At 41.9% G+C, this 13,976-nt stretch overlaps 1 protein-coding gene across 25 annotated transcripts in view; it reads right to left on the reverse strand.

Moving 5' to 3' along the window:
- The window catches only part of CEP192 (centrosomal protein 192), a 133,506-nt gene that overhangs the window by 110,978 nt on the left and 8,552 nt on the right, over positions 1-13,976 (reverse strand). For 17 of the 25 annotated variants that reach the window (XR_010152010.1, XM_063795899.1, XM_063795898.1 and 14 more), the window contains 3 exons: positions 12,230-12,355; positions 5,184-5,359; positions 805-857 (listed from right to left, as the gene is read on the reverse strand). Coding sequence is in view for 20 of the 25 variants with exons in the window: in XM_063795899.1 (XP_063651969.1) it covers positions 805-857; positions 5,184-5,359; positions 12,230-12,355 (355 nt within the window). In the remaining 5 variants the exon portion in view is untranslated. The remainder of the gene's footprint in view (positions 1-804; positions 858-5,183; positions 5,360-12,229; positions 12,356-13,976) is intronic. The other 8 variants (XM_063795905.1, XM_063795904.1, XM_063795903.1 and 5 more) reach the window with 3 other exon arrangements.

Genomic DNA, 13,976 nt, shown 5'->3' on the forward strand with positions numbered 1-13,976 from the left:
TTTTTATAAGTTTTAACAGTGTTTAGTTTATATTTTGTAAGTAAGTCTCATAAATTCATGACTGCATGCCTGAAATCCAGGTTTGGTGGTAATGTTGGGCATAAACTGTTTATCTTCTCAGCATCTCTCCTTTAAAGAGCTCATCCTTTATACTTCAGGTGGTCCAGTGGGGTTGTCACTTGCATTCCTCTATCTGCGCATGTATACACACTCATGCACAAGCACACACACAGAAGTGGACATTAGATCCAGGCTCATCCCAACCCACCCCTTGGCACAGTGATTTGCAGAGGGGAGGACATATGAGCCAAGGGAGCTCATTAGACCTGTCTTTTTTCTCTTTTCTGATCACAAGTGTTAAGAGTATAGGCTTGTGTTGCCAACAAATGAGACAGCTTCTCTATCATTTAACAAATTATTAAGTGACAACTAAGGGCCGAGAACCATTCCAGACACTCAGGCACTCAGGATACAATGAAACACATACACACACACGCAAAGAAATGCTTGCCCTCATGGAGCTAACATTCTAGATGAAGCCTGTACAGAGTGAAGCAGAGCAAACAGATGGACTCAGCTCTGACATCACCAAGCCCAAGAATACAGTCCCAGGCACCAGCACTACCCCTGAACCTTCTCATTACTTGAGAGAAACTCCCATTTTTACTGAAGCTGGAAAAGTTAGAGCTCTACTAGAAAAAAGTAGATGACATCTAACTAATATTAACAGTTATATATGCGAAATATGAAATTTTACTGCCCTATAATACTCCAGAAAATGATAACAAATATATAAAAGGTTACCTTGGGTTCCTTATTATTCATCCATGACTGTAAATGAAAATCAATAGGTGAGTCTGTATAAGAAAACAAAAACAAACTGAGAGACCAGGTTATTTTATCAACCAAATACCCAACGATACCTAAAAATAGCAAGAAATATTTTTCTCTTGAAATAGAATAAAAGCACTTTTAAATGATGTATATGAATCCATCATAGGTCAGTTACATGTTTTTAAATGTTAGGGCGGGGAATTCATAAAAAAAAATTGTACCAAAGAACTTGAATATGTATCTAATCAAGACTTTACAGCTAAGTTTTGCTTTGAAGGAGATGTGGAGAGAGAAACAAGAGAAATGACACCTTGAGTAAGCAAAGGGACAAACCCAAATAGTGGGACAAACTACAGTGTGACTGACCTAGAGTATTTCAACAAGGCACTGACACACGAGACGCAACAAAGGTGCTGCAGCATAACAAAACCTCTCTCAGACCCCCATTCACACAAATCAATATGAACAACTGTATCAGATAATAAAAAAAGAATCACTAAGCTCGTTAGCTGTGTTAATAGCACCGTGGTTATGTAAGAAAATGTCCACACTTTTGGAGATGCATACTGAAATATGCACAAATGGCATCTAAAAATTTTAAAATATCAGAAAAAAGTAGTGAAAAGGAGAGATGATGCAAGTATGACAAAATCTTATACCAATGGGTAGGTACATGGGAAGTTTTTTTAATTGATACATACAATTAATATATCATTAATTCACTCTTTTAAGGTATACAGTTCAGTGGCTTTTAGTGTGTTCACTAGGTTGTGCAGCCATCACCACTATTTTCATTATTCCAAAATGAAACACTATACCCATTAGCAATCACTCCCCATTCCCGCTACCTTCCAGCCTCTGACAACCAATAATTTACTTTCCGTTATTTGCCATTCTGTATCTATAGATTTCCCTATGGATAAACAGAACCATACATTTTGTGGCCTTCTGTGTCTTTCTTCTCTCACTTGGCATGTTTTCAAGGCTCACCTGTATTAAAGCACGTATCAGTACTTTGCTCCTTTTTGTGGATGAGTAATACTCCACTCATGTGGCCATACTACATTTTCTTTGTCCATTCATCAGTTGATTAACATCTGAATTGCTTCCACTTTTTGGCTGTTGTGAGTAATGCTGCTATGAACATTCATGTACAAGGTTTTCTGTGAGGTCGGACACAGTGGCTCATGCCTGTAATCCCAGCACTTTGGGAGGCCGAGGCAGGTGGATGGATTACTTGAGGTCAGGAGTTCGAGACCAGCCTAGCCAATATTTGTACATTTAGTAGCCCGTCTCTACTAAACATACAAAAATTAGCTGGGTGTAGTGGTGCATGCCTGTAATCCCAGCTACTTGGGAGGCTGAGGCAGGAGAATCACTGGATCTCAAGAGGCAGAGGCTGCACTGAGCCAAGATCACACCACGCACTGGGTGTGACAGAGCAAGACTCTGTCTCAAAAAAAACAAAACAAAACAAAACAAAGTTTCTGTGTGGACATATGGTTTCCTTTCTCTTGGGTATATACCTAGGAGTGCAAATGCGGAGTCACATGGTAACACAATGTTTAACATTTTGAGGAACTGTCAAACTGCTTTCCAAAGTGGTTATGCCACTTTACATTTCTACCAATAATGTATGAGGATTTCAATTTCTCCATATCCTCACAAAGACGTTATTTTCCTTTTTTTTTTTATTACAGTTATCCTAGTGAGTGTGAAGCAGCATCTCATTGTGGTTCTGTTTTTATTGTTTCTTTTTTTTTTTTTTTTTTGAGAGAGTCTCTCTCTGTCACCCAGGCTGGAATGCAGTGGCGCAATCTCGGCTCACTGCAACCTCCAGCTCCCAGGCTCAAGTGATTCTCCCACCTCAGCCCCTCAAGTAGCTGGGACTACAGGCGCCCGCCACCACGCCCAGCTAATTTTTGTAGTTTTAGTAGAGGCAGGGGTTCACCATGTTGGCCAGGCTGGTCTCGAACTCCTGACCTCAAATGATCCACTCACCTCGGCCTCCCAAAGTGCTGGGATTACAGGCATGAACCATTGTGCCCAGCCTCATTGTGGTTTTGAATTGCATTTCCTGGATGTCTAATGATACTGGGTATATTTTCATGTGTTTACTGGCCATTTGTACAACTTCCTTTTTTTTCTTTTTGAGACGGAGTTTCGCTCTTATTACCCAGGCTGGAGTGCAATGGCGCGATCTCGGCTCACCGCAACCTCCACCTACCAGGTTCAAGCGATTCTCCTGCCTCAGCCTCCCGCGTAGCTGAGATTAAAGGCGTGTGCCACCATGCCCGGCTAATTTTGTATTTTTAGTAGAGACGGGGTTTCTCCATGTTGGTCAGGCTGGTCTTGAACTCCCAGCCTCAGGTGATCCGCCCGCCTTGGCCACCCGAAGTGCTGAGATTACCGGCGTGAGCCACCGTGCCCGGCCCAGTCTTTTTCCTTTCTTGATAGTGTCTTTTGAAGCATAAAAGTTTTTAATTCTGAAATCCAATTCATCTATTTTTTTCTTTTATTGCTTATTTGAGTGATAATACCACTCTTTTCTTTCATATATATAACATTTTTCATCAAAAGAAATACAAACCTCCCTTAAAATTTTTCTAACATATAATGTGTACTCATTCATCAATCTTACAACATATAATCAGGCAAGTTTGGAGTTACAGAATACCACACTATATAAGTGCATAGAATGTACTTTTCAATTTCCAGCTTTGATTTCTTTGATAAAAGACAGTGAATGTGGAGTACTTAAGAGGAATCAGACAGCAGAAGCCTGTGATTTTTTTAAACAACTTTCCCTATATTTTTATTTATTTATTTATTTTTGAGATAGGGTCTGGGTCTGTCTCCCAGGCTGGAGTGCAATGGCATGATCACCTTGACCGCCTGGGCTTAAGCAATCCCACCTCAGCCTCCCAAGTAGCTGGGACTTAAGGCGCACAGCACTATACCCTGCTAATTTTTGTATTTTTTGTACAGACAGAGTTTCACCTTGTTGCCCAGGCTGATATTGAACTCCTGGGCTCAAGCCATTCACCCACCTCAGCTGGAATTACAGGCATGAGCTACAGTGCCTGACCCCCCATATTTTTGTAGTTTCTTCTCCACATCTAATTTGAGAGCAATTTTTCTTTTTGAGACGAAGTCTTACACTGTCACCCAGGCTGGAGTACAGTGGCACGATCTCGGCTTGCTGCAATCTCCGCCTCCCGGGTTCAAGCGATTCTCCTGCCTCAGCCTCCCGGGTAGCTGGGATTACAGGTAGCCACCATGATGTCTGGCTAATTTTTGTACTTTTAGGAGAGACAGGGTTTCACCATGTTGGCCAGGCTAGTCTTGAACTTCTGACCTCAGGTGATCTGCCCACCTCAGCCTCCCAAAGTGTTGAGATTACAGGCGTAAGCCACCATGCCTGGCCCGAGGGCAATTTTTCAAATGACTTACCCTTGAGTATTTCCAATGCATTCAACCTAGTTTTCTTAGAAACAGTAATTTCTTTTAGAACTTATAATTCATCAGTTTTATTAAAAAAAATAGGCTTAGAAACAAAATTGACTCTCGATAAGAATATAAATTAATTAGTGGGAGAAAAGTGGAAGATGCACTAAAAATAGGCTTGTCTTGAATATAAAGTATGCTGTGGCCATCCGACAGCATGGTTTCCAAAGCAAAGAGAATTTCAGCTTAAATGAGTCAACAAGGTTAAGAGGAGACCTTTCCTATAAAAGTACTGTAAATATGATATTAATAGGTACAATGCAAACCAAAGCATTTTCAGTTCACGGTATGATAGTACAAGATGAATACATCGAAGCCAGGAGTGACGATGCATGCATCCAGTCCCAGCTACTCGAGAAGCTGAGGAGGGAGAATTGCTTGAGCCCAGGAGTTCATGACCAGCCTGGGCAACACAGCTAGAACCCATCTCAAAATTAAGCAAAAAAAAAAAAAAAAAAGGCCAGGCACAGTGGCTTAGGCCCATAATCCCAGCATTCTGGCAGGCCAAGGCACAGCAGATCATTTGAGTCCAGGCGTTCGAGCCCAGCCTGGGCAACATGGCGAAACCCTGTCTCTATTAAAAACACAAAAAGTTAGCCTAGCATGGTGGTGTGTGCCTGTAGACCCAGCTACTAAGGAGGCTGAGATGGGAAGATAGGTTGAGCAGCCCAGGAAGTTGAGGCTGCAGTGAGCTGTGATCACGCCACTGCACTCCAGCCTGGGCGACAGGAGTGAGACCCTGCCTCAAAAAAAAAAAAAAAAAAAAAAAAATCCAAAGATAAGGAAATGAAAAAGGAAATTAAAACATATGCATTAAGAAATAATTTCAAATAGTTCAGTACCTTGTGCTTGTTCCAGTGGTGAAGCCCTGTTGAAGAGATCTTGGCCCTGCAAGGATTCTGTAGCTCCGGCTGGCTCCTCTTCTGGTCCTGCTGTCTCCATTTGTAAAGCTGACTGTTTGCTGAGAGCATTTGACAAACGTTGACTTTCCACATAGCTCTTTTTCCTAGAGACAGAACTTTTTTATTAGGAAACAGAAGAATGATAAAATGTTAGTTACCTTGGGTAAATCTACAAAATATTTATTAATCAGTTATGTATTTCACCTCTTAAAAAGAAAAAATGGAAGCGATAAAAAGAAACATTTGAGTCTAGCCAGAAAACTACAACTGCTAACACTGCACTGTATTCTGGGGACTGAACCAACATTTTGGGTCCAGTGATACACAGTCTACCAAAATCAAAGAACGTCATACTGCTACTCTTTCAAGCAGCAAAAAGTGGTTTTTTTACTTCCAAAATAAGTATCCTTGAAACTACCAATCTACATAATTCAGCTTTCTAAAATCTGCAGACTTAAAGGATATTGGCATATTTGCCAAAATAGCCAAATCTCTGAATTAATAAAGGTTTCAATTGTTTTTACTTTTATCCCTAGTCCTAGTTCTTGTCCTTATCTTTCTTTCTACCTCTGCTGTTTTCTGTGTGGATGAAAGTATTTTTCTTACAGGCAATTTTCCTCCCACCCTACTCCAAAAGTTCTTGGGTCTAGAGCAGCTCACCACAGAAAGAGAGGGGTGGGAACGGAACTTCAGGAAAAAGCCTCTAAATGCAACAAATTCATTACATGACAAACTGATACCTAGAGCCAGACTCAAATTTGGCCAGGATGGATTTTTTTTTAAAAGTCCTTCCATATTTCTCAAATCCCAACCTTTCATGCCTGAGGCAACTCTCCAACCCTAACTACAATTTACTTCCCAGTTTCTCCATCTCTTTACTGGGGCTGCAGTACATAAAAAGTCACTAGCTTAAGCCAAAGGTGCACTCATGGGTAGGTACAGGAAAATTTCATTGAGTACAGGAAAGGAAAGGCATAGGTGGAAAGACTATACATAGTTACAAAGTCAAGGGGTAGCAAGGACAAAAAGGAAAAGAGGTGGGGGAGCAAGATGGTGATAGGAAATAAATAAACAAGTCAGGACAGTTAGGTCCATTTCCATGTTTAAAGCCCTCCCTGAGAAAAGCATGTAGTATGACCACCAGAACTTTAGAGTGACAGGGACAGTTGAGAGCAGGGCACTCGACATTCACCACCATCTCTCTAAAAATGCTACTTCCTCAAAACTACAGCTATCCCATATTTTTATTAGCTCAAAAAAAATTTTCAAACTAAGTCATAAGTTTCAAGTTAAAGAGGCAAGAGCAACTTCCAAGTGTCCAATAAAATGACAGTAAGGAAATCTATAAAAGTGAAGCAATCTGGGTAAGAACTACCAGTCCTAACCCACGCTTACCCCAGATTCTGGAAGCTGAAAAGCAGATGGGGTGTGCAGGGGGAAAGAAAGCCACAATCCAAGAACAGAAGGGCCCGGAAGCAGAAAAGGAAACAAATCTGCCAGGGAGAAACACAAAAATGTTCCGTGACTACAGTCAGAAAGAGGGCAGAAGGGAGTCGGGGAGGGCAGGAGAGTGGGGACGGAAAGCCCGGCATGAAGCATGGCAGGAGCACCCACCCTTCTTTCCCACTCCAGAGACAACAGCCATGCACACACGACAGTGAACACCTGACAACGGGGAGGGAAGGGCTTGCCTGCAATCAAGGCACAGAAAATGCCTGTGGAGAACGAAGCGATGGCAGTTACAGCGGCCCAGAAGAAAGCATTAAACATCTGGCATAAAATTGAAGACTCCAACCTGCACACTCTACAGTAAATGGCCAGGAACAACGTCCCTCTTGTGTGGAAGCCAGTGAGAAATAAGAGCTACATACACAACAGATAAGGATGCCCACACTAGGCAGCCTAGAAGACAGCCACAAATCAGACAAGAAAAAAAGGAGCAGTTCAAGAGACAAAAATAAAAATGAACAAACTACGCAAGCAGCCCCGGAGAACAGTTTACAGAACTTTCAAAATTTCTAATCAGAATCTTCAGAAGTATCCATGTAGCTGTTACAGTCAACCCTCAGTATACATGGGGGACTGGTTCCTGGACCCCCGCGTGTACCAAAATATGCAATATTCAAGTCCTACAGTTAGCACTGACTACACTCGGGTTTCACATCCACGAATACTGTATTTTCCATCCACGTTTGGTTGAAAGAAATCTGCTTATAAGTGGAACCACACAGTCCAAACTCGGGTTGTTCAAGGGTCAAGTGTACATCCACAAAAAGGGCCCATTAAAAAAAAAGGTCAAAAAAAGAGCTCTCATGATTAAAATTATGATTGCCAAATGATTTAATGAGCATGAGAAAAAAAGAAACTTACCTAGAACAATGTCTTTTTGCACTAAAACAGAAAAAAAGGAAAAAAAAAGTAGATATAGAACAACCCAGGCAATCCAAAACAGTAGTTCTGGAAAAAGAAAAGGAAAAACTAGAAGAAAAACCATAATTATCCAGAACTGATCTCCAAACCAATGCCAATTAGAATTCAGTGAATGGGGGAAAATAGCCCCACCCACAAGGGACTCAGACGGGATTCTAAAATTTCCAGAGAGAAAACATAGTTCAGATAAAAAACCAACTATCAAGATTATACCAGACTTCATGTACAATGTAGCAATATCTTCAAAATTGTGTGAAAATTTATTTTCATCCTAAAATTCTGTACTCAGCTAAAGTATTAATTTATTCCAAGATTAGAATAAAGACATTTTGAAACACAAATTCCCTCCTCCCCAAGAAGGGGTCAAAGAAGCCATCCCTCACCAGGAGACTGAGGCCATGCCTCTCCAGGCTGCTGACCCTCCAGTATAGTGTCCAAGGAAGCCCTATACTCAGACCAGCAACTCAGGGCTTCAGACTGTTCAAGAGTCAAGAGCTAGCTCTAAGCACTTACCTCTCCCCAGGCACTGAGTCTAAGACTCCACCTCCCCAGGCCTCCTGTCTTCCATCAACAAGGACCAACAAGACCAGTTTCCAGAGCTCCTGGCCTCCAGCAAGAGTCAAGAGGATACCCTCAAGATGCCCTCCCATCCCTGACATTTGCGGTTTCCTCACAGCAACAGGTGAGTCAGACTAACTTCACAATGCCCTTTACTGATTTTCAGCTCCTAAAAGCAGCCCAGGATGCCTCACTGCTGGCACTCCAAGCCCCTTAAGACTGCACAGCCCTTCTACTCCCCAACAAACAAAACCCTTCTACTGTGCCTTCTATAATTTACAGAGCTGGGTTGACAAGATCTGCCATTCCTGAATCTCTTCTCTGAACATTCCTTTCACCTTACTACTTTAATGAAAGCCTGAATAGCCTGTGAGGACATTGCTACCCCCAAGCTCTGACAAGTGGGGACCCTCATCTCTCCCACAGCCGTGGCATCATCACCTGGTGTGGAGATGGAATATATACGCCCTTCTTGCCCTCAGTGCCACTTCCAGGTCGCTCTCCCTAGAGCCTCACAGCTTTGAATCACCTACTACCCCTCTTGCCTCTAGTACCACAACTATATGATGCTAACCCCACCTGCACCTCCAACCCATCTGTACCACCACATCACTCTCCCTCCCCCTGTCCATACCCTCTCCTCCTCCTTAACCTAAAGCCAATCTTACATGGCCAATCTTACATCCTCAGCAACCTTGTCCCTCACTCCCTTTATAAACTACAACCCTGGTTAAATCCAATTCTCTGCCTCCTCTTCACCTGCACTCCTACAGCTCAATGTGGCTGGGGAAACATCACAATCACCCTCAACAGTCACGCTCACGGCCCTCAAGTTGGGCCCTTGATGTTGTCCAGGAATCCTAACATTTCAACTCTGTCCATTCATTTTCCTGTGGTCCCATGTGATAATTTTACATCTTTTTTTTAAACCACCAACTCCTCCTCCTCCACCCTCACGCTGACTTGATGACTATGCTTCCTACTTCACTAACCCTACTTTCAGCCTGAAGCACTGAAAAGGTAACTTCCACAGATTCTTACCACTACATGCACCCACCCAGGCCGTCCTCCCACCTGTTCCCGCAGAGGAACTGTCCGCAGTCCTACCCAGCTAAAGCCACTCCCTGCACTGCACATTGTGGCCTACCCTCTCTTACTGACACAGACGTTGCTGCAGCAATTCTCTTCCCTTTCTACATCAGCAAGTTTTACCCTTTCCAGGAGATTATTCCTATTATCACGTAAACATGCAGCAACTTCTCCCACCACAAAAAAAAAAGTGAAACTTCTCTTCACCCACTACAACCATCCAGCTGTCATAACCTCGTTTCTCTGCCTCCTTTCACAGTAAAACTCCACAAGCTGTCTACTGCCTCAAACAGTAACTCCTGTTCTCTCTGAAACTCATTCTGAGTAGGCCATGGTGCCTGTCCCTACTTACACCAAACTACTTATTGGGGTTACCAATGACCTAATCTATGCTAATTCCAAGGGTCAATTCTTTGCCCTCATTTTATTTGACATAGTTAGGTAACTCTTCTTTTATACATGCTCTTGACATGGCTTCCAGGATGCTTGTTTTCTCCTTCCTCTGATCACTAACTCTTAATCTCGCTGTTGATTCCTCCTGTCCCCAGCTTCTCACTGTGAAGCATCCTGAGGACCACGCCTGGTCGCTCTCTTCCATCTGCCTCACTCCCAGACAATGTGCCCATGCTGCTCCCACTCTCGTCTCCTACAGTCTCTTTTCCACATAACCACGAGAGTGGGCCTTTTTTTGAGATAGGGTCTCACTCTGTCACCCAGGCTAGACTGCAGTGGTGCAATTACGGCACACTGCAGCCTGGATCTCCTGGGCTCAAGTGATTCTCAGGGTGGGAATTTTAAAACACAATTCAGATGGAGCCCTCTAGTGGCTTCCCGTATCTCTGAGTCAGAGTCAAGGTCCTGCTCACCACCTCCCCAGCCTCCCTGGTGCTCTGTGAACCACATGGGCTACACTCCTGCCTTAGTTCCTTCAGGCTGGCCGCACCTTTGGCCTGAAGTCTGCTTCCCCCTGGCGTCCACATAGTTAACTCCCTCCCTCAAGTCTTGGCTCATATCTTCTTTTTTTTTTTTTTTTTTTTTTGAGACAGAGTCTCACTCTGTTGCCCAGGCTGGAGTGCAGTGGCGTGATCTCGGCTCATTGCAACCTCCACCTCCCAGGTTCAAGCAATTCTCCTGCTGCAGCCTCCCAAGTAGCTAGGATTACAGCCACATGCCATTATGCTTGGCTAATTTTTGTGTTTTTGGTAGAGATGGGATTTCACCATGTTGGCCAGGCTGGTCTCGAACTCCTGACCTCAGGCGATCTACCCGCCTTAGCCTTCCAAAGTGTTGGGATTACAGGCAAGAGCCATCATGCCCTTGGTTCATATCTTATGTCCACAACGAGACCCATACTGACCACTGCCTTCAGCCTACCTAATAACCCTCCTTATTATACTCTATTTTTTTCTAGCACTTTTCCCTTTCAATATACTATAAAATTAGCATATTTTAGTGTCTTGTTTAACATCTGTTTTAGTCACTGGTATTTCCTAACCACCTGGAAAAGTGTGTGGCACACAGTAGGCACTCAGTCAAAATTACACACTGAAGGAATGAAAACATAAGGGTTAACATCTTTAATATAAAGAAAGTACTTATATATAAAGGCTATCAAGAGGCAATTCACAACATAAATATAAGTAATGAATAGACATTAAAGTAGGTTCAATCCCATAAATACGCAAATACAAATTTAAACACAGAAAACAAGATTGTCTATAATACCACCATTACCATTTTGGTGTTTTAGACTTCCAGACTTTATTTCATGCATATATACATGTGTATTATATAAATTATTTTTACCTGTAAAAATCAAAGATTAAAAATAGCACCATCAAATGTTGGGCAGGGCTGGGAGAAGTCGGCATTCAGAATAAACTGGTACAAGTTTTCTAAAGAGCAATGTGTTAATTTGTAATGGTCTTTAAAACAAACTATTTTTACCTCAGCAATTTAAACCCTAGAAATCTTAATAATATCCTAGGTGTGAAAAATGTATATATAAATGTACATGTAGGGAAGTTCATTACCTTTATAATAGCAAAACTGCAATAATCTAAATGACCAACACAGACCTGAGTATAGTCATTAACATTATGACACAGATTCATATTAATTGTAATTGAAAACTGAACATAATACTGCATCTAATTTTTTGTGTAATAAACAGAATAAGAGTTTAATCTTATTTTGTAAAAAAAAAAATTTATTTTCATTTTTCTTTTTCTATAGCCTCATATTAGAAGTAAAAAGAAGATTTAAAGGCATAAATGCACACACAAAATAGTATGGAAGACTACAAATAAAAACGTACTCAATGGCTGTTCTCTAGTTAGTGGGATTACAGGCCTTTACTGTCTTCCAAATAATTTTCTATATTCTCTATTTTTTCAAAAGCACGTTACTTTTAGAATCTAAAAAAAAATGTTTTGAAAGACTAAACGTGATTAAAATGCATAAAGAAAACTCTTGGCCGGGCGCGGTGGCTCACGCCTACAATTCTAATCCCAGCACTTTGGGAGGCCAACGCGGGTGGGGCGGTTCACTTGAGGTCAGGAGTTTGAGACCAGCCTGGCCAATGTGGTGAAACCCCATCTCTACTAAAAATACAAAAACAATTAGCTGGGCTTGGTGGCACCTGCCTGTAATCCCAGCTACTCAGGAGGCTGAGGCAGGAGAATCACTTGAACCAGGGAGGCAGAGGTTGCAGTGAGCTGAGATCACACCATTGCACTATAGCCTGGGCAACGGAGTGAGTGAAACTCCGCCTCAAAATAAAAGAAAACTCTTCAAGATTCTTAGAATTAATCAGAATTAATTACATACACAATCACATTGTCATTTTCCACAAGACTGCGTAAGACCCACTTTTAACACAGTACAAGCAAATGAAGGTATGAACTTACTCATCATCCTGGAAGCTAAGCTGTAACCTCTCTCTTGGTTCAGCATCACTCTGGCTTCCGGGAGATGACCCGGATGGAACTGAAAATCTCCCTTCTACTAAGTAAGATGCCTGGATATCAGGATACCTATACAAAAAAAATTTGTTTTAATTGTTAAGAATTAAATTACACATATTTAAATGTCATCATGACATAGGGCTGCGTGACAGTAAAACCAACCACCGGGGTAAAAACAAATAGGGCCCCTGTATTTCAAACCATCATCCTCTGTGCAAAGCACGGAAACCTGTGGCTCGGCAATAGGGAGTTTATCTGTATTCAACAATACAGTCACAAAAATCTTAAAGCTAAAAGAGCTGAGAGTGTTAATACAACCCCTTCAGCCCAAAGGTCAAGATGGTGCTCCTCACTAAATGTTTAGGTTGAGAGAAGACAAGAAAGTGGCCAGTTTAAGCATAGGCAAACTTTATATATTATGCAAGACCCTACATGTAATGGATGTGTAAACTATACACAATCCAGTTGAAGATACAAAACAAGGTGTATTTAACCAAACATCAATCTAGTAATAAAACAGAAATTTTAAAAGTAAAGAAAATAAAAGCTGGTTGAGTTTTGGGGGTTTTTCTTGAGACAGAGTCTCCCTCTGTCGTCCAGGCTGGAGTGCAGTGGCCCAATCTCAGGTCACTGCAATCTCTGCCTTCCGGGTTCAAGCGATTCTCCTGTCTCAGCCTCCCGAGTAGCTGGGATTAGAGGCGTGCGCCATCACGCCTGGCTAATGTTTGTATTTTTAGTAAACAGGGTTTCGCCATGTTGGCCAGGCTGGTCTCGAACTCCTGAACTCAAGTGATCTGCCCGCCTTGGCCTCCCAAAGTGCTGGGATTACAGGCATGAGCCACCACGCCCAGCCTGGTTGAGTTTCTAAGAAAGAGAAACTTGACTTCAGGAGCTGAAAGTTACTAGAATGACAAGAGCCAAGTTACCTCAGAAACCTAGGACAGATTGAAAGCTGGAAGAGAAAGAGAAAGACAGCCATACAAGTCCAGTAAAGAGTAAACCTGGCTGAAATGAATTAAAAAGTGAGGCTCTGTCATACCTCTAAATAGATCCAATGACCCAAAACTCTAGTCACAGGTGACTGGATTTGGAACAGACACCTAACCTAAGATGGACCAGAAACTCATGAGATATCAAGAGAGTTCAGTAGTCTCCTTGTGTAGCTAGAAATGTAATTCATAGATGTCTTTTGAGAATCTGTGTTGCCATATTCTGTAAAATGAACAGAAAAGCAAATAAAACCAGTGTATTAAAAAAGAGCAGAGGCCAGGTATGGTAGCTCACACCTGTAATACCAACACTTTGGGAAGCTGAGGCAGGAGGATCACTTGAGCCCAAGAGTTCAAGAATAGCCTAGCTAACACAGCAAGACCCTATCTCTATAAAATATTTTTTTAATTAGCAAAAAAAAAAAAAGAGAGAGAGAAGACAATGAGTTATACAGAGAGAAATAGAGTGGGATGACAAAAACCCAAGTCCTGATGGCTTCCTAAATCTCAATTCCTGTCCCTTCTTGCAGCAAAGCTCTGCACTCCTCCCCTTGATGCCAAGAGGTACTCCTATAACCTTATGATTAATTTGCCTTTGAACTTCGCTAACACAACTTGTTTTACATTACTAGCCATTAGTGTGACTGAACTAATACAAATCCAAAACACTATAGACAAAAAAAAAAAAAAAAAATAGACCA

This window comes from Pan troglodytes, chromosome 17, assembly GCF_028858775.2.
Source record: "Pan troglodytes isolate AG18354 chromosome 17, NHGRI_mPanTro3-v2.0_pri, whole genome shotgun sequence".
Classification (NCBI taxonomy): domain Eukaryota; kingdom Metazoa; phylum Chordata; class Mammalia; order Primates; family Hominidae; genus Pan; species Pan troglodytes.